The sequence below is a fragment of the Triturus cristatus genome, chromosome 8, assembly GCF_964204655.1.
Source record: "Triturus cristatus chromosome 8, aTriCri1.1, whole genome shotgun sequence".
Taxonomy (NCBI): domain Eukaryota; kingdom Metazoa; phylum Chordata; class Amphibia; order Caudata; family Salamandridae; genus Triturus; species Triturus cristatus.
Genome location: NC_140591.1, coordinates 1164716490 through 1164737562, shown reverse-complemented (window position 1 = coordinate 1164737562; position 21073 = coordinate 1164716490). Strand labels below are relative to the sequence as shown.

At 50.9% G+C, this 21073-nt stretch overlaps 1 protein-coding gene across 1 annotated transcript in view; it reads right to left on the bottom strand.

The window, feature by feature from the left end:
* Positions 1 to 21073, bottom strand: part of LOC146805548 (uncharacterized) — a 766323-nt gene that overhangs the window by 732011 nt on the left and 13239 nt on the right. Inside the window, exon 4 of the mRNA XM_085623807.1 lies at positions 3927 to 3983. Within this exon, the coding sequence (XP_085479933.1) occupies positions 3927 to 3983 (57 nt within the window). The remainder of the gene's footprint in view (positions 1 to 3926; positions 3984 to 21073) is intronic.

Genomic DNA, 21073 nt, shown 5'->3' with positions numbered 1-21073 from the left:
CTGATAAAGTCGGCGATGGAGTCGCTAAACTGCAGTCGGGACACGGGGGGTCTGTAGATGAGGGTGCCTCTGAGGGTGGTGTTGGGGTCGGTGTGGATCTGGAAGTGCAGGTGTTCGGCGGTGCTGAGGGTGTCGTCGGCGTCTGTCGAGATTTTGAGATTCCTCCTCCTGCTCCTTTGGTGCGGTCCTTGCGGGTGATCTTGTAGCCTTCCGGGATGGCTATGGCGATGTCGGGTGCCGAGGAGGAGGTCAGTCAGGTCTCTGTCAGGAAGGCGATGTCTGGGGCGTTGGTGCAGAGTAGGTCCCAGAGTTCGACGGCTGGGACGTTGGTGCAGAGTAGGTCCCAGAGTTCAAAGGCGTGTTTGCGGGCGGAGCGGGTGTTGAGCTGGATGCATCTGAGGAAATTGGGTCCTTCGGTGGGTGGGCATGCGGTCCGGATGCTGGTGAAGCTGCAGTTCCGGCAGGAGAAGGGTCCTTGGGTGTGCTTCGGGGCAGCCAGGCAGCAGGTGCGTGATCGTCCGGCATTGAGTGCGTGGAGGGTACTGGAGTCGTAGCGGAGGCGGGCGTCGTGGTGTGTGTGGGAGCCAGGGGTTCTGGCACTGGTTGCGGTCCAGGCACGGACGGGTGGCAGATGGGCTTGCCTTAGGCGCACCTTCGGCGTGCCATCGGGACGGCCGCTGCGCGGCCTCCATATGAGGGGATGTGGGAGGGAGGAGCAGCTGGGAGGTGGGAGCGGGGTAGCTAATGGGAATGCAGGAGGCGGGGACGAAGGGGGAGTGGGCAGGGGTCACAGAAGGCAAATGGGGACACAGGCAACACGGGGCAAGACAGCATAAAAGCAGAAAAATACAGAGTATTAGCAGTGGATCAAAAAAGCAGGCACAAACCAATTACGCGGCTCAAACCAATTACGAGCGGCAGCGGGCACAGGGCACACAGGGCGGCTGTGTGGTGGTGAGGGGAGCGACCTGCCTGGTGACAGGGTCAAGGGTCGCTCTCTCTACCGCTGCGCGGCCTCCATATGAGGGGATGTGGGAGGGAGGAGCATCTAGGAGGCGGGAGCGGGGTGGCGAATGGGAATGCAGGGGGGCGGGGCCGCAGGGGGTGCAGCGTCGGGAAACACGAAGGGGGGAGCGGGCGGTGGTCACAGAAGGCAAATGGGGACACAGGCAAAATGGGGCACAAGGGAGACACAAGGCAAAACGGGGTCAAGACAGCAGAAAAATACACAGTAATAGCAGTGGATCAAAAAAGCAGACACAAACCAATTACGGGGCACAAACCAATTACGAGCGGCAGCAGCAGCGGGCACAGGGCACACAGGGGGGCTGTGTGGCAGTGAGGGGAGCGACCTGCCTGGTGACAGGGTCAAGGGTCAAAGTTTTCCACGATGAGTATGGAGAGTCCTGAAAAAAACGTTAAGCGTTGACGGCGCGGAAAAAAGGGAACTGACGTCAGCACGCCGACGAGGTCCTTTTGTGGCTCCGATGACGTCATACGGTGCCGCGAGTGGAGCCGGTCCATTGTGACGTCCTCATCGACGTGGGAGAGCTAGGAAAGAATTTTCCCGTGGAATGCTGGCACAGGGGATATTCAAAAGGTGAGGAATCCACAGGCAGAAGTATCCATCAGAAGCGGGATTCAGTTTCTGGGATACGGGTCATCGCGTTTCGGAGATCCTGTCGGAGGTGAGCCATATCCACTCGGACCTCACCAATCTTATTTTTAACTGAGGACTGTGAGGCGCTGATCGCTTGTAGGATAGTGTTGAGATCTACGGCAGCTGGGGTGGGTTTCTCATTGGACCTGGCCTCTGTTTCGGGGTCATTGGTTGTGTATTGGTCAATTTTGGTCTGTGTTGAGGGAGGCTTGGGCCCTCGGTCCTTCCTCATGGCGACAGCTGGGCACAGGTTGTCTCCTTTCTGGCTACTTCGGAGTATGGATTGTTGTGTCTGGGAGGGGAAATAGTCACTGTTTCTTTGACGTGTGTGTGGAAGGAAAGGAGGCAATCAAGTCCAGTGTTCTAAGGCCACCACGCCACGTCGCAGGTAGCTACAGGCATGGCGGGATGTTCTTGGGGGGTCAGCCGTCTCAATATCCTTGTTTTGTCTGGTATACTGCACGCCAGGGAGCATCAAAGGATTGTCAGGGTGTTGGGTTAAAGCCCCTGGGCGAGGGCCAAGGCGAAGGGGTGCCCTCCAGTCATGACCGGGTGGAGCGATAGAGGAGTGACCAAGCTCTCTTGGGGCTCCTCCAGGCCCTTGGTCCACAAGTCGGGCGGTCAGATCGGGTATGGGCCTCTATGAGCCATGGTGCAGGGTTCTGTGGGGAAACTGAATGTCTGGCATGCTCCCAGTAGAGGACCTTCATAGTACCGAGTGCCCATCAACCCAGTTTGGACCTTCTGTCTTCAGGCCCTGGTGGTCCCATCAGATCACTCCCCCAGGCTGCTGATCACCACCCATGGGAGGGGCGTGGAGATTGGTAATTGTCTGTCCCGGCCCGCCTGTAGTTGCGTGGGGCCTGGACCTGGGTCATGGCTAGCGGGTCGCCCTGGGGTCTACAGCACTCCCTTGGTCTCCCCGGGAAGATCTAGCACTGTCAGGGTGGCCCATGAGGGGAGATGCCACGCCCCTTCTGTTAACCCCAGCCCCCAGGCCCGACTGATTACCGGTCTGTCGGGGAAGAAGGGGGTTCGCGTACAGCCAAAGCCGACCGCACAGCACCGGCCCAAGAGGTAGTCTCCTCTGCCACACCTCAGTGGTCCGAGTCCAGGCCGTTGTTCGCCGGGCCCACCTGCCTTTCCTGGGCCTTTGTGTGACGTCCAAGCGTGCATCAGGTTCAGAGGGCTGTGCAGCGCCCAAGCGAGCACGCGTCCAGCGCTTCCCGCAGTGAAAGGCGTCACCCAGCAGGCCCCCCAGGAAGGAACTCAGGGCGCAGGTCGCCGCAGCTTGTCCGGGCCTCAAGTCTGCGGCTGGAGCTCGAGTCTCAACGGCCTGGCTTCTCTCGGGCCGCCCGCCACACCAACTTCAGGTAGGCCTCCCGCTAACCGCTCCTGCTGCAGCGGGGCCCTCTCACCGGCAGTGCCAACCTTGAGTCTTGAGCCTAGGCTGCAGTCCCCGCATGCCAGCAGCAGGGCGTCAGGGTCTCATCTGGGGTCTGAAGACTCCGCTGCTGGGTTGTTCGCTTCTTGGCCACCGGGGCAGAGGGTCCGAGGCACCCCCGACGGGGCTACGTGGCCTGCGTTGGTCACCAGTGCTCCGCGGCATCAGGCCACAGGCCATGCCGTCATCTTGCGAGGTTGCCGGATTTCGGCCTCTTCAACACAAGCCGTCTGCTGCCACCCAGCGTTGCCTTATACTCCTTATCTTACTTTAAAAAAAAGTAAAAACCTGTAAAGGATGTTTCTAAAAGATTACTATGCTTAAGTGATTTTTAAGGTTGTGACTCTTTTCTCGTTCAAAAATGTAAAGTAAGTTAATAAAGATTGGCAGTCTAGCATGTTTTTAAGGCTGCAAACATTTTACATGTCTGTCACATATGTTTCCTGGCCTTTCCAAAGTAAGGCTAAGTGGATGTGACTCTCAAAGTACTGCTCCTGGGTCACCGCACGTAGGTGGGATTATTAAGTGCTTATGATTAGCAATGGAGAGCCCCTGAATGAGAAGGAGAGTTAGTGAGTGACTAATAGTGAGCGACTGAGGATGAGGCAGACAGCAAGTTAGAGTTGAGGGAGTGACTGAGCCTCTATTGGAAACAAAGATACGAGCTCACATTGATGAACATTGCTCATAGAATTTACAATTTGGGGTGTTGCTCTTGATCAAAGCAGCCCAATGTTGTACAGATTTTACAAACTTTAGCATATAGAGGACTTCATGCTTTCCATAAGCTGAGCTAATGAAATATTATCATGAGTGACTTGCCTCTTCCGCTGTTGACTTCTCAAGACTTTGATCAATTGATTTTTGAGCTTCCAGTACCTAAAAAAGGCAGATAATAAAACTGATGAACATGGGCAAAACAGTCATACCAAAGTTTTTATGCATAGAAGCAATGGGAAAAAAATATTATGCAACTGTTGGGTTGTGGGTTTTCAAATGTGTCCATTACTTTATTTCATGAACTATTATACTGCTTTTTTGGGTGCACAAGATACACGTGTTCTTATGTAAGAGATCGATGCAAGTCAGACCCAAAGCATGATCGCTAGCAAGAAAGAAAATAAATCAATCGTTTTTCTTGATCTCCATCGTGGGATCCTTAATTGAAGACATAAATATTTGATTAGTTTCAAAACATATTTTAAGAAATTAATGTTTTATTTAAAAATGCTGATTAATGCAGCAGCCTGTCCAAAGAAATCATAAAAGGAAAACCTAATCAAATTCGGAAACTGTGACCAGATAGAAAGCAGGTCTGTAGTGGTGAAATATAACACTGCGCCTGCAAAGACAACGGGTGGACGACAAATTCCGTTCCGCTCGCGGAACTTGCGAAACTTCGGCATTTTCACGTTCCGCGCGGAATGCGAAAATGTCGAAACTTCCGCGGTCCACGGTGGAACGGAAATATGCAGGGCAGGATTCATTCTGGCACGATGCTCCTGTCACTAAACCGCAACAGGAAGCCCTTACAGTTATAAATAAAGCAGGTGCCCGAGTTGAAGCTAAAATTCAGTAACGCATTAATCAGCACAAAACATTTGTGAGCACGGTCGAGGCTAGGCAGGTGTGCTTTCTCCCCATATCTACCGTCAACAATTTGCTGTAATCCTTGATGGAGCTCTGTGCACCCACGAGTTTCTCGAGCGCAATCCCCGTGTAGTTCCTGAAACCAGGAGGTTCTGTCTCCTCATCTGCTGCTCTGATCGGTCTCTGGCCCTTTATAAACAAGAGGCATGTGACCTGCATGGAAGCCCCGCCTGTTTGGCTCCAGCCCACACACCAGCGGTGTGCAACGTCTTCCCGCCCTTTCCCCCACTATGATGGACAGCTCACACGAGTGACACCGGCACCCATCGGCGCGGTGGCAAAGTTACAGACACACATGGTCGCTGTAGACAACTCTTCTGGCCCTTTACGCAGCTGTAGTGTAGGAAAAGCACTATACATTTACCCATGAGGTAGCACTTACTGATTAGCCAGTAGACAGTACTCCAGTTGAGTAGAGGTATTGCACAAAACGGTGGCATCTTCTTGGGTAAATATGCAGGGCAGTATTCATTCTGGCACGATGCTCCTGTCGCAAAAATTAAACCTCAACAGGAAGCACTTACTGATATAAATAAAGCAGGTGCCCGAGTTGAAGCTCAAATTCAGTAATGCATTAAGCAGCCCAAAAACTCCGCGAGCACGCGAAATTTTGCGTGTTCGCAGAGATTTTTTGCCGTTTTGCGCAATTTTGCGAAAGGCAATTTCGCAAATTCCGCCCACCCCTAGCAAGACACTAACAAGTTCAATATCTAGTGGACTTCCAATACTACCTCTGGGGAAAAAAGGATTAGTTCTCTTCACCACCATCTATGCGTGAAACACTGATTAAGGATGCCTAACAGCTGAGAGGGCTTCAATTTCACTAACCCATATGGGCTGAGGAGTGTGCAGGGGTATGGAATTCAATAAAATATCTACTTGCCCATGGGACTGGTTGCTTCATAAATCTACTTATTCTGTAATAAAATCAACTTTTTCCTTTTGAGCCATGTAATGCGGCAACAAATTATGGCCGCATTCTCATTATATAAGAGCTCTGAAACAGCCTCTCTGATTTTGCCAGGGATCCTTCCATAGTAGGGTTCGAATACTAGCAATTCTCTTATGTTGCCACATTTCAGCAGATCTACATACTGGGGATGAAGGTAATCGTAAGCAGCAGTTCCAGGGTTGGAATGCCCTTTTGAGTCTGTGCAAACCTACCAACTTGCATGTTTTAAGGGATTTCACCAACTCTTCTCTAATCTTTTCCCATGCTGAGAAAGGTTGGAAATGTACTCCTGACAATGGCAGACATAAAACGTCTTCCAGGGTTGGGAAAAAAGTGGTTGGAGGCAAAGAACTTGAAAACACTCAGATTTTAGCATGAGCAAATCTACACCTACATATTTGCTCATGTTAAAATGCAGTTCACAAATATTTTCCAGGAGTACTATTTCTTGGCCAACTTCTGTAAACTCTTCTGAATTCATGAAAGCCGTAATCTGCAATTGATGCAAGGACATGGATGCACTTTTGAGACTTTATCCAATAATTTGGCCTCTAATTAGGTCTGGCGTTAACCATGGCCTTTTGTGTTTATTAAAATTCTGTCTCTCTCTCTCTCTCTGTCTATCGGCTAGCTTCACTGTGATTACAGCATTCCATTCTTTCACAAGGAGCATATCGACACAGTTGTTTTGTTCAGTGCCAGTGACAAGTGGGCAGGACCTGTTTCTGACTTTCACAACACTGATTCAGCAGGACAGTGTTGTGACTTATGTTTACTTTGCCGTCTGAGACTAGTCACTGCATGTAGCAATTTACAAAATGAAACTTAACTAACCTTTTTTAAAGCAACAATATAAGTATCTTTCTCCAGTTGAGTGTTCATATTTGCATAGGACTATTGCTATTTGTAGCTTGACTACACTAAGATGAGTACATGTGCAGTAGAAAATTCCATACAGAAACGTAGTAAACAAACTATCACTTTATTTAAATTAAATATTGTAACCATTCCATTTTCTACCATGTAGGAATTTCCTAACACCTGCCCGTTTGCCAGTTTATACAGCGGAAGCTCCAAGACTGGATTACATTTGTTTTTTAACCGCTTTACACTTACGGACGGACGGGGACTGTGTTTTAGGTCTCGCCTAGCATTGCAACTCATACGCTGTCGCTTTGCGAGGCATGCAGTATACCCTATAGAGTAGTAGCTTTGTGGAAGCTCCGTCCACTCTCTGCCCATATTTTTAATTGGCTTAGATCCTAAATGCTGCCTTCTGATTGGTTTTAGGCTTGTTAGCCCCTCCTCCTGACGGCCATGTTGTCATTTGTATTCGTTCCTGGCTATTGGCTACTTTACTCCAAACACTATTTTCTTCCCTGTGCCCCCACACACCCTCCCGCAGTCCGTGACTTCTCAACCCCCCCCCTCACCCACCCCACTTCCGTTCGTGCCTTCTTGGACGCCCGCACTCCCGTTTCCAATGCAATAGGTCTTGCATAAATACGAGTCCTATTGCATTGCAAATGCTTGTTTGTCGTGGGATTTGATGGGCGAATTCACATTCTTTTTTTTGTCGTGTATGAGCATGGCGCGCACATGTTTCCCATGGCCTTTACATTTTATCAAAATGTGGTCTTTTGTTGCCTACGCGCCTTCAACCGATCCTGCTTGCACTGTAACTTATAGTTGCTCCGACAAGTTTGCTTTGTGCACTGCAGAGAGCAGAAGGCATTTCTGCCCCTCCCAATACTGTTAACGTCTGCTCCGCATTCACAGACTTTACACAAGCTGTATAGTTTTTATTTGGGATGCCCACAACTGCTCCCGTCCAGACTGGGTAATTTAACACACTTCTGTTCGCTCCATATTCGCTCCAACAGGCTTCCATGGAGCGCTGCTGAGGGAAGGAGACATTTCAGCCCTTCACACTAGTCTTAACATTTGCTGCCTATTCACAGACTCCTGGCACTGTATTCGGAAACACACAGTACAACTACATTGCCCGTCTAGCTGTGGTCTGCACATAGAGTAATGAAGCAATTCGTTCTTCTCTCTTAAGCTGATGCCGCCAGCCTTCCAACCACTCTGAGATGCGTCCCAGGCCGTCACGGCTTTCTTTATTGTGGGCTTTGTTAAAGCTGCGTTTTGGTTAATCCTACGCATGCGTTGTAATAATTGCAGAATAATTCCAATTAATTATAAAGCGTGGATCCAAGATTGGTTTTACGTCACAATCTATACAGCTGAAAATGATTAACTGATAAGTGGCCGACATTTGTTTCTGTTAACAACGAGCAATAAATATGTTTATCACCCACTCTCAGCATGAGACGCAGGTACTACAGTATGTACCGTGCCCTGGAATGAAGAGAAGCAGCTGGGGAGCTTGAAGCGTTTATGGCTGGAGAAGGAGAGACAAGGTATGTTAAAGCTCCTTCGTCTTCACAATGTACACTCTTGAAATTATTGGCACCTTAACAGCCACATACCGGCTGTCCCTGCCCCGTTACTTTCCCATCCACCTTGTTTTATTTTGATTTACGTTTCATGCTCTTCCCACTTGCCTGTTGCTTCGTGCAAGCTGTTTTTAAAAAATATATATACACGAGTGGCAGACGTCGGGTTTTCTTTAAAAATTGTGCAATAACAGCAGAAATTCCCTACTTTTAACACATTATATTTTTCCTGTTTATTCCTTTGATAACCACTTTTTTTCAGAATGTTACTTTTTTCGTATATCAAATTATCATTCCACTGCAAAAAAAAAAAGGGTTGTCATTTCCACCACCTCCCGCCTGTCCATGTGTGTTTAAGTATTTGTCTTCTTCCCTAAGCATTACACACTTCAGCTGTAGAGACCAGAATCTCTCCCAGGACCAGTAACATCCAATATCATGATTGCCTTAAAGAGAGAGGTCCGTTTAACGCAGAGGCACAGCAACTCTTGTTACAAAATGTGGAGTCACTTTGTGAAACTTGTATTTAACATTATCTGCCTTGCCATCCCCACACCAACTCATGTCCCTCCCTGCTGCTTAACTAATTTTCTTCCTCCGTAAGCCTTACACACTTCAGGTGTTAACACAGATATAAAATCTCTGGCCGGACCACTAAAATCCTGTATCATGATTGCCTTAAAACAGCAGTCAGTTTAACAGCCAAGGAATACTCCTGAATGCAGAAAATCCTAAAAATCGTTCTGTGCACATTCTGAACCAAAGCTGTCTTCCCAGCCGTTCGCTCCCCAAAAAACAAAATACACATTACTCTCCCTTGCAACATAATTTCATTACACTCCGCAACACAATTTAACTCCACATAATTCCTCTACACATATTTCCACTCCAGCCTACAAAATTACACTCCATACCACATAAGTACACTCATAAATCTACTCCATGCCACATAGCAACACTCAACATAAATACACTCCACACCATGCCAGATAGTTACACTCAACATAATTTCACTTTATGCCACACAATTCCATGCAATACAATTCAACTCCACATAATTCCATGGCAAAAAATTCAAGTCCACAACACAATTCCACTACACACCACATACATCCAATCCACACCACAGATTTCCACATCATACCACATAATTCCACTCAATACATGCCACTCCAGGACATGCAATACCACTACACTTCATACCACATAATCACTAACCACATAATTTGATTGCACATGCACACACTAATTCAGCATTTTCCATATTGGTTCTTTTCATGTCTTTCAACACAGTTTCTTTACCATCAGGTTTAAAAAAAACACACACACTCTCCACCTTTACAAACAAAAAAATATATAAGTAAAATACAATATTGTTTATCACACCAATAGCTCTAACTTTCACAAATGCAAAACCGATTGCATTGCAAATGCTTGTTGGAGTTTGGCAGGCGGAGCCTAGGTGCGGGGGAGGGGTGCGAAGAGAGTTACAATTAAACTCCATAGTTTCAGAAGAGGGAGAGCGGAGAGAATAGGAGCAGTCTGTTGGGATTTTACCTCTTGTTTTTATTTGAACACTGTGACTGTTGTTGCTTTGTGCTGCAATTGGTACTTAATAAAAAAACATTGAATTAGAGAAATATAAATGTTCCTTTTGGTTACAACGTTAGCATTGCAACATGTGTATTGTTTTTAGCCCAGATTTGCAAGCATGTACGCAGTGATAAAAAAAGTTACACATAAAGCAGGGCGGTATAGTAGAGGATGGGAAAGCATGTCAGATTTCCTGTAAAATCATAGCTGCTTTGGAGAATGTTGATTTAAAATGTTAAAATGAAAAACACAGCCTTACCTTATTTGTCCTAGCTAACACAGGACAAACAGCATACGCCTCTTGCCGATTAAGTCCCTGAAGCACAAGTTACTTACCTTCAGGAACATAATATCTGTTAGAAACATTAGTTAGTTGTAGATGCCTTACCCTAGAATTACCCCACGGTGTCGGACTCGATCCGGAAAGTTTCTTCGTCAGTAGTACCTCTGCGCGTCGGAAGGTAGCGTCGGTCGGTTCCGCGTCCGTTGTTGGTGTCGTGGTCGCCGGGATGACGTTGCGGTAGCTACTTAAATGCCGCCCTTGCGCGCTGACTTCAGTTCTGTACATGACTTTCCGTGCCAGAAACGCAGAGCCATCAAAGACACAGACCACTGGTGCACAAAACTAGGGCCCTGAAAGGATATCTTTAACCCTAGAAATCAGTTCGCAATAAGGGGAGGATGGGCGGGGCGGTAAGGAATCTATAACTAACTAATGTTTCTTACAGATATATCGTTACCAAAGGTAAGTAACTTGTTCATCTGAAAGAAAAAGTTAGTTATAGATTCCTTACCTTAGAAAAGATACCCCAGCAATACCAACTCCGGAGGTTGGTCTGCGAGCCAAGTTCACACCAGAAAGTCCCTTAGAACAGAATGGCCAAAGAAGCCGTCTTTCCGGACTTGGATCTCCAGGCGATAGTGTTTTATAAACATGTGCAGCGATGCCCACGTAGCTGCCTGACAGATGTCCTTTAAGGGGACTCCTTGTGCCAAAGCAGTAGTAGCTGCCGTAGCCCTGTGGAATGGGCGCGCAGCCCCACTGGAGGCTCCTTCTTAGCCAAAGAATAGCAGGCTTTGATGCGTAGAACGACCCACCTGGAGATGGTACATTTGTGCACGGCCAAACCTTTCTTAGCGCCCACGTAACCAACAAAGAGCTGGTCATCCACCCGGAATTGTTTTGTGCGAGTAGAAAGAAAGCGCATGCTTTGGATCCAGACGCTGGAGCCTCTTTTCCTCTTTCGAAGGATGAGGAGGCGGAAAGAAGGTGGGCAAAGTGATGGTTAGGCCAATGTGGAAAGGAGTGACCACCTTGGGAAGAAAGGAAGGTCAAGTTCTAAGGACGACCTTGTCCGGATGGACAGCCAGAAAGGGAGGCATGGAAGACAGAGCTTGTAGCTCACTCACCCTGCACGAAGAGGTGATGGCCACCAGAAAAATAATTTTCAAAGTGCGAAGTCGTAGAGGACAGTTATGTAGTGGCTCAAAGGGAGCGCACATAAGATATGTCAGAACCAAATTCAAGTCCCACTGGGGCATTGCGAAGGGAACAGGAGGAATAAGATGACTAATGCCCTTAAGAAATCTATTTACAACAGGGGACTTGGAAAAGAGAAGGCTGATTAGGTAGCTGAGAAAGGCTGAAATGGCTGAGAGGTAGCTCTTAAGAGAGCCAAGAACAGAGCCCTGCTGGGCCAAAGAAAGGAGGAACAAGAGAACCTCATAAAGAGGAGCAGAAAGGGGATCCACAGCCTTTGCTGTGCAGCATGCCACAAACTTATTCGATCTGCAGGCGTATACTGTCTTAGTGGAGTGACGTCTGGCTGCCAAGATTACATCAGAGACTTCAGGAGGCGGGTCAAACAGCGTCAACTGCCGCCGCTCAATCTCCACGTAAGGTAGTGGAGGCTGGACAGGTCCGGGTGGAGGACCGTCCCCTGCTACTGAGACAGAAGTTCCTCCCGAAGAGGCAGTCAGATCGGAGGATCAATGACCATGTTGAGCAGCTAGGGATACCAGACTCTTCGCGCCCAATCCAGATCCACAAGAATGACTTGGACCCGGTCGAGCTTCATCTTCGACAGCACTCTGGGCAGAAGTGGTATAGGCAGAAAGGCATATAGAAGACCACAATTCCACTTGCGACGGAAAGTGTCGTCTAGCGAGTGCCGCCTTGGAAATTCAAACGTGCAGAACTGCTGACATTGCGCATTGTCTTTGGTGGCAAATAGATCTAATCACGGCTCTCCCAACTGCTGAAAGAGACCTTGCACCACCTCTGAGTGAAGACGCCATTCATGATCCATCATGCACCTGCGGCTGAGTTTGTTGGCCGTGGCGTTCAGTGAACCTGCCAGGTGTTGAACCACCAGGGATACGCCCTGATGTTCCAGCCATGTCCAGAGGCGGAGGGCCTCCTGACATAGGGTCCACGACCCCACGCCGCCTTGTTTGTTGTAAGTACCACACGGCGGTGGTGTTGTCCGTGAACACCTGCACTACTCTTCCCCGGACAGAGGGAAGGAAGTCTTTCAGTGCAAGACGGATTGCCCAAAGCTCCAGAAGGTTGAAATGAAGCCTGGAATCCGCCAGAGACCAGAGGCCTCTGATCTCCGCCTCTCCCATGTGGCCGCTCCATCCCAGAAGGTATGCATCTGTTACCACTGTCTGTTCTGGTTGGGGAAGGGAGAGGGATCTGCCAATCTCCCAATACTGGTCCGTGAGCCACCACTGCAATTGTCGTGCAGCGCTCTCCAAGATCTGGACGCAATCGGACAGATTCCCCTGATGCTGCTCCCACTGGAACTTCAGGTCCCACTGCAGAGCTCGCATATGCCACCTGGCATGATCGACCAGCAGGATGCAGGAGGCCATGAGACCCAGCAGCCTCATGGTCATCCTAACCGAAACCCGGGATAGAGGCTGAAAGATCAGCATCATAGCCCGAATATCCCAGACTTGCTGTTCTGGAGGAAAAACCCGAAGCTGCGTTCTGTCCAGAACCGTTCCGATTAAGAGGAGCTTCTGAGAGGGGGTCAGGTGTGACTTTGGCATGTTGATGGAGAACCCCAGCGAATGCAGGAGGTCGGCCATAGTCTGGAGGTGGGAGACGACAGACTTGGGCGAGCCCGCCTTCAACAGCCAGTCGTCGAGATATGGGAAGACTAGAACCACTGATCTGTGCAGGTGAGCGGCGACCACCACCATCACTTTCATGAACACCCCAGGGACGCTGGGACGACCAAAGGGGAGCACGGTAAACTGAAAGTGCTCGTGGCCTACCGTGAACCGCAGGTAATGCCGGTGTGCCAGCAGGACAGGGATGTGAAAGTTAGCATCCTGCAAGTCCAACGCTACCATCCTGTCTCCGCGGTCTAGGGCAGACAAGACCTGGGCAAGGTCAACACTTTGAACTTCTCCTTCCGGAGGAAGCGGTTGACGTCCCTGAGATCCAAGATAGGACGCAGGCCTTTGTCCTTCTTGGGAACCAGAAATTAGTGAGAATAGCAACCACGACCTACTTCTGGGGCAGGAACGCACTCAATGGAATCCTTGGCCAAGAGTGCAGAAACTTCCTGTTGGAGAAGGGCCAGGTGATCCTCCGACATGCAATGGTACTGAGGTGGCATGGAGGGAGGGGTAGTCTCGAAGGGGAAGGAGTAGCCCCTTTGGACTCTTTGCAAAACCCACCTGTACGACGTGATGGTGCGCCAGTGGGGGAGGTGATGGCGGATACTGCCGTCCACTGGAGTTTGGTGGCCCTGAAAGGTCGGACTAGGAATGTTTGGAGACTGCTGCAGAGGGGGCTGTGGTAGCCTGGCCCACCCGCTGGCCCCCAGAACCACGCCGGTTGTTCCCACGTCCCCAGCTGTGCTGGGGCTAAACAGCATGCGCCGGCCTGTGGCTCTGGGCGGGACGTAGTGGGGCACCCCATCCGTAGCCACGAAAGGGGTGAAAAGCAGACTGCGCAGGGCAGGCAGTGGAGAGGCACAAGGACCTGGCCGTAGCCTAAGAGTCCTTAAGGTCTTCAGCGCATTGTTTGCCTTGTCGCCAAAAAGGTGCCAGCCATCAAAGGGCATGTCCATATGGGTGGACTGAACATCCCCGAAAAAAACAGTTGAACACAACCAGGCGTATCTTCGAAGGGATACTGACTTTGAAATCGTCCTGCCAAGTGTGTCGGCGGCATCTAGCCCACAGCGAATGGTAAACTTCGCTGCATCTCTCCCCTCGGCAACTGCACGGGAGAGTATGGCCCAGGCCTCCTCCGGGCACTGAGGCAGCACCTTCGCCACCGTTTCCCACACAGAGTTGGTGTAGAGGCCCAACAGACATGCAGTGTTTACCGACAGCAGTCCCAAGCTGGCAGATGAAAACATTTTCTTCCCAAGGTGGTCCAGCTTTTTTTATTCCCTTTTCGGTGGTGCGTTAGGGAAGGCGCCTTTAGAAGTAGAGGCTTAAACCACAAAGCTTTCAGGGGTGGGGTGTGGAAAGAGGAAAGTGTGGTCGCCCGGGGCGGACGGTGGCATTAGGCAATCATCCTGTCCACAGGAGCCCCTGTGTTAGGCCTAGACCAAGTGCCCAAAGGATGTCCGTGAGGGCTTCATTTAACGGCAGCTGGGGCTCCAAAGAGCACGCTGCCTGTTGAAGGACCTCTGTCAGGAGGTTGGTCCCGACTGCCACTGTAGATAGCTCAAGGTGCAGAGCGTCGGCCCCCCTATGCAACACCACTTCGTATGACGCTCCCTCCTCCGTAGCCACGGTACGAGGAGACACCATGCCTAGGTCTGGGGAGGTATCCAGACCACTGGCATCCCCAGTTCCTCTCTCCAGTCCGGATCGTACTCCAACTGGTCTGTCAAAGGGTCCCCAGACCCCTCCCAGTCTTCCTCACCCTCCTCTGGCTGCCAAACTGGCTGAAAATGGCCAGGGTGGAACACACGGACAAAAGTACCCATTGGCGCCGCATCCGGTCCAGCTCCATGTCCATGCCGGGTTGGAAGCCGGGGTCCACACCGGCGTCGGCTGCGGACTTGGTGCCAGTGGAGTCGGCGCCGGTGGAGGTGTCACGAGGTCGACCAGCGGCGATCCGGATCCAGGCCTGGATGGGGCCCTGCGGTGCTGAGGCCGGAGCCGCCGGCATTGAAGGCCTAAGGCCCCCAGCCGAGTCCGCGGGGCCCGAAGGCATGCCGGCAGAGTTGGGCTGCCCAAAGATGGCGTGCATCGCTTCGTAAAATTGACGAAGCTGGGCAGGGGTCGCTCCCGGTCCCAGAAAGGGAGGGAAGGTCATAATCAACCCTGAAGGCTCCGCACATTGAGCCGCGGGAGGAGCACCACCCGCACCCTGCGTCGCGGCAGCCGACAGACGAGGGGAAGTTGAAGAGCAATGATGCTTCTTCGACTTCTTCTTATGCTTCGACTTACCTGACCCGTGTGCGAAGACTTATAAGAGGAGTGATGATGACTCCGCGATCGGTCCCTCGACCGTCCATGCGACCGGGACCATGCGCGACGCGAAGCCGACTGCCGGGCCTCAAGGAGCTTTTGGGATTGCTCGCACAAAGACTTCGGCCCATGGTTCGACAGTAGGAGCACGACTTGTGGTCATGGTCGCGCTCCAGGCAGAAGAAGCACACGTGGTGCGGATCTGCCATCAACATCAGTTGAGTACAGGAACCGCATGCCTTGAAACCGGACATCCCTCGTGCACCAGGAGCCGGTTGAAGACTCAAAAACGCAAAAAACTCAATCAAAAAGTGACTGGGGGTACTGCACTCTCTGAATCTGGGCTTGCTGCCACGGAAAAAGAAAGAACTGACGTCAGCGAGCGAGGGTGGCGTCTATGTAGGTACCGCGACGCCATCCCGGCGACCACGACGCTGACGCTGGACACGGAGCCGACCAACGCCACCTACCGACGCGCAGGAGTACTGCTGACAAAAACTTTCCGGATCCAGTCTGACACCTGGGGGTCATTTTAAGGTGAGGAATCTATAACTAACTGTTTCTTTCAGATTCTGCATTTACCAGAGAACTGTTTCAACAGGACTGCTCGTCTGCGATATTTCCTCACTTTTCTGGCTTCACAGGCATGAAGATATCTGAGGAAGAGAGTCAACAAGCCTTTGCAGTGGCAAGTCGACGCGGCACATAGAGGTTTGGTTCCTGCGGTTAAGACGAGGGATTCTGGCCTCAAACTCGGTTAGAGGACAGGGCAGGCCGTGAGGGATGTGAAGAACCACCACCTGTGCTGCTTAACCTTTTGGAGTCCGTGGGAGCCCAGGAAAGCAGACCGTCAGCTTCGTTGCAGTGCCTGCTGATGCATGGAAATGACTCCTTCACTTCAAGGGAGATTCCTTCCGGTGTCTTGGATGCTCACAGGCCTTGGAAGGTTCCTGTATGGAGCACAGGCACAGGTATTGCAGCAGACAATTAGGGCGACGAGACCTGGAGAAGCAGGAGTCTTCCCAGTTGCAGTCTCGATACCCAGAGCATAGTCCAGCGAAGTCAAGAGTACCCAGACGGTCGAAGAAGTGGTGTCTTGATATGAATCTTGTCCCAAGATGAATCTAGGGACCCATCTACAGGTAAGCCCTTAAGTACCCCAAGGCAAGGGTTGGGACGATTCAGGGCTCCCTCTCAGGGGAGGGGTTTAGACAGTGGGGAGGATACTACCATGTCCTTTGTCCAGTTTCGCACCAGAGGGGGAGCCAATGGCTACCTGAGCTGGTTTGAACTGACCTATTCAAGGAGGGCACCAAATGTGCCCCTCAAGCAGACTGAGTGGTGCTGGCAAGCACTCCCACCCAGTACCAACACACTAAACCTTGTCTGGGAGGTGAGGTGGGCACACCTAACTGTGACAGGATACCTATTGTTCTGCTTTCCCCTGTTCAACATTGGCTCAGCAGCAGGAGAGCAGAATCGTGTCTTTGGTCGGCAGCAGCCATGTTGTGCTGATTGGGTCTAGAAGACTGGTACCGGGAGCACTAAGGGCCTCCTGGAAGAGTTTCACAGTGCATTGAATCATACCTCCCACACCGTTTACAGTGTAGGGGTACGATTCCAACATGCTTGTTACCAAACATGACAGGGTTCGTTACAGCCGTTATAGAGATGGTCATCGCGTAATGATGAATGGTCATGTACCATAATGGCTGATGCACTTACAACCCGGGAGAATGAACTCCGATGGCTATAGAGGTGTTCTGCTCATGCAGAGGCACCCTCACACTTAGAATCGAGCACACTGCATTCAGGTTTGGAAGGCCTGCCTTAGCGGTGACTTATAGGTTTTAAGTACAGTGACCTCAGATATAGGGAAACCTAAATCTGTCATAAGTGGTGCTAGCACCAGCTTACACAGGCTGCAATGACAAGCCTGTAGTCACAACCTGAGTGCTCTCTCATAGGTGGCATAATACATGCTGCAGCCCATGGGAGACCCCCGGTGTACCTATGTCCTGGGTACCTCAGTACCATATACCTGGGACTTAAAATGGTACACCAGAAGCCAATCTGAGGTGTACCTAAGTACTCACCATAGTCAATTTAAAGGATAAAGCACAGACACTGGGTTCCAGGTTAGCAGGATCCCAGTCAGACTAGTCAGAAACAGCACAGCACCAGGCAAAAAGTTGGGGTAACCATAAAAGCATATCCTACTTTCCTACAACCTACACTAACAGCTCTAGATACTTCCCCCCTAACTTCAGTAACACTTACTTATTCTAAACAAAATGCTACAGGGACTTAACACAAGGACCTAACTCACAAGTTACTTACCTTTGGTAACGATATATCTGTAAGAAACATTAGTTAGTGATAGATTCCTTACCTTAGACATACCCCCAGGCGTCAGACTGGATCCAGAAAATATTCGGCATCAGTACCCCTGCATGTCGAAAGGTGGCGTCGTGGTCACCGAGATGACGTCGCGGCAGCTACTTAGACGCCGCCCTCCCGCACGGATGTCAGTTCTGTACACGATTTTCCGAGTCAGAAATGCAGAGCCATGCAAGATACTGACCACTGGTGCATAGAAACTAGGGCCCTGAAAGGGATGACCTCAATCCTAGAAATCAGTTCGCAGAATGGGGAGGGTGGGTGGGGCGGTAAGGAATCTATCACTAACTAATGTTTCTTACAGATATATCGTTACCGAAGGTAAGTAACTTGTGCATTTGAAAGAAACATGTTAGTGATAGATTCCTTACCTTAGAATAGATACCCCAGCAATACCAACCCCGGTGGTGGGTCTGCGAACCAAGATTACACCAGGAAGTCCCAAAGAACAGAACGGCCAAAGAAGCCGTCTCTCCGGACTTGGCTGTCCAGGCAATAATGCTTAGTAAAAGTGTACAACGAGGCCCACGTAGCTGCCTGACAGATGTCTTGTAAGGGGACACCACGTCCCAATGCTGTAGTGGCTGCCGTCGCCTTGGTGGAATGGGCGCGCAGCTCCACTGGAGGTTCCTTTTTTGCCAGAGAATAACAGGCTTTAATACACAAGACGACCCATCTAGAGATAGTCTGATTGTGTACTGCCCAACCTTTCTTGGCACCTACGTAGCCAACAAAGAGCTGGACATCCACCCGAAACTGTTGTGTGCAATTCTGGTAAGATAAGAGCACACGTTTTGGTTCCAGACGGTGAAGCCTCTCTTCCTCTCTGGAAGGATGCAGAGGCGGAAAGAAGGTGGGCAAAGTGATGGTCTGCCCGATGTGCAAGGCAGTGACAAACTTTGGCAGAAAGGATGAACGTGTCCTGAGCAAAACCGTATCCAGATGGACAGACAAAAAGGGAGGTCTATAAGAAAGAGCCTGGAGCTCACTTACTCTCCTAGCAGAGGTGATGGCAACCAGGAAAGCAGTCTTCAAAGTTAACAAACGAAGAGGACAGTTGTGAAGAGGTTCAAACGGAGCGCATATTAAATATGTGAGAACCAGGTTCAAGTCCCACTGTGGCATTACAAAGGGAATAGAAGGGAAATGATGAGTAATGCCTCTGAGAAATCTATTAACAACAGGGGACTTGAAAAGAGAGGGCTGATCAGGAAGCCTGAGAAAGGCCGAAATAGCAGAAAGGTAGCCCTTGATAGTGCCCAGAGCTGAGCCCTGCTGGGCCAAAGAAAGAAGAAACAAAAGGACTTCTGAAAGAGGGGCAGAAAGGGGATCCACAGCCTTTGCTGTGCACCATGTCACAAATTTGTTCCACCTGCAGGCTTATACCAACTTAGTGGAGGGACGCCTGGCTGCCAGAATGACATAACAAACTTCAGGAGGCAAGTCGAAAGGAATCAACTGCTGCCGCTCAATCTCCACGCAAAGAGGTGAAGAATGGACAGGTTCGGGTGGAGGACCGTCTCCTGCTGCTGCGACAGAAGATCTTCCCAAAGAGGCAGTTGGATAGGGGGTTCGATGGTCATAATACCAAACTCTTCGAGCCCAGTCCGGAGCCACAAAATTTGACTTGGGTCCGGTCACGCCTGATCTTCTTCAGCACTCTGGGCAGAAGTGGTATAGGCGGAAAGGCGTACAACAGACCGAAACTCCACTCGCGACGAAAAGCATCACCTAGCGAGTGCCGCCTTGGAAATTCAAACGCGCAGAACTGCTGACATTGCGCATTGTCTTTGGTGACAAATAGATCTAACCAAGGCTCTCCCCACTGTTGAAAGAGACGTTGTGCGACCTCCGAGTGAAGACGCCATTCGTGATCCATCATGCACCTGCGGCTGAGTTCGCCCACCCTGGCGTTCAGTGAACCTGCCAGGTGTTGAACCACCAGGGAAATGTCCCGATGTTCCAGTCATGTCCAGTGGGACAGAGCCTCCTGACATAGGGTCCACGACCCCACCCCGCCCTGTTTGTTGCAGTACCACATGGCGGTGGTGTTGTCTGTGAACACCTGCACTACTCTCCTCTTGACAGAGGGAAGGAATGCCTTCAGTGCAAGTCGGATCGCCCGGAGCTCCAGAAGGTTGATACGGAACCTGGACTCCGCCGGAGACCAGTGGCCTCTGATCTCCGCCTCTCCCATGTGGCTGCCCCATCCCAGGAGGGACGCATCCGTCACCACTGTGTGCTCCGGTTGGGGAAGGGAGAGGGATCTGCCATTGAACCAAAGCCGGTTTGTGAGCCACCACTGCAATTGTAGTGCAGTGCCCTCCGAGATTTGGACGTAATCAGACAGGTTCCACTGATGCTGTGCCCACTGGAACTTCAGGCCCACTGCAGAGCCCGCATATGCCATCTGGCATGATCGACCAGCAGGATGCAGGAGGCCATGAGGCCCAGCAGCCTCAGGGCCATCCTGACCAAAACCCAGGATAGAGGCCGAAAGATCAGAATCAGAGCCTAAATATCCTGGACTAGCCGTTTGGGAGGATAGACTCGAAAGTGTGTCGAATCCAAAACCGCTCCGATGAAGAGGAGCTTCTGAGACGGACTGAGGTGCGACTTCGGCACATTGATGGAGAACCCCAGCAATTGCAGGAGGTCGGCCGTAGTCTGGAGGTGGAAGACGACTGTCCGTGGCGAGCCCGCCTTCAACAGCCAGTCATCAAGATAGGGGAAGACTGGAACCCCTGATCTGCGCAAATGAGCTGCGACCACCGCCATCACTTTCGTGAACACACAAGGAGCGCTGGTAAGGCCAAAGGGCAGCACGGTAAACTGAAAGTGCTGGTGGCCAACCGTAAAATGCTGGCAACGCCGGAGGGCCGGCAGGACGGGAATATGGAAATATGCGTCCTGCAGGTCTAATGCTACCATCCGGTCTCCATGGTCAAGGGCAGACAAGACCTGAGCCAGAGTTAGCATCTTGAACTTCTCTTTCCGGAGGAAGCGATTGACGTCCCTGAGGTCCAAGATAGGACGCAGACCCTTGTCCTTCTTGGGCATCAGAAAGTAGTGGGAATAACAACCACGTCCTACTTGCGGTGCAGGAACGCGCTCTATGGTCCCCTTGGCCAAGAGGACGACGACTTCCTGTTGAAGTGCCAAGTGATCCCCCGACATGCGGTGGTACTGGGGTGGCATGGCTGCAGGGGTAGTCTTGAAGTGGATGGAGTAGCCCCTTCGGACTATTTGTAAAACCCACCTGTCCGACGTGATGGTGGCCAGTGGGGGAGGTGATGGCGAATCCTGCCGCCCACTGGCATTTGATTGGCCTGAAAAACCGGACTAGGAAGGTTTGGAGGCAGTGGGGGCAAGGGTGGAGGTGGACTGACCCGCTTCCTGGCCCCCTGACCCGGCTTGGGGGTCCCACTTCCGCGGCTGCACTGGGACTGTTGCTCCGAGGGCCGGTG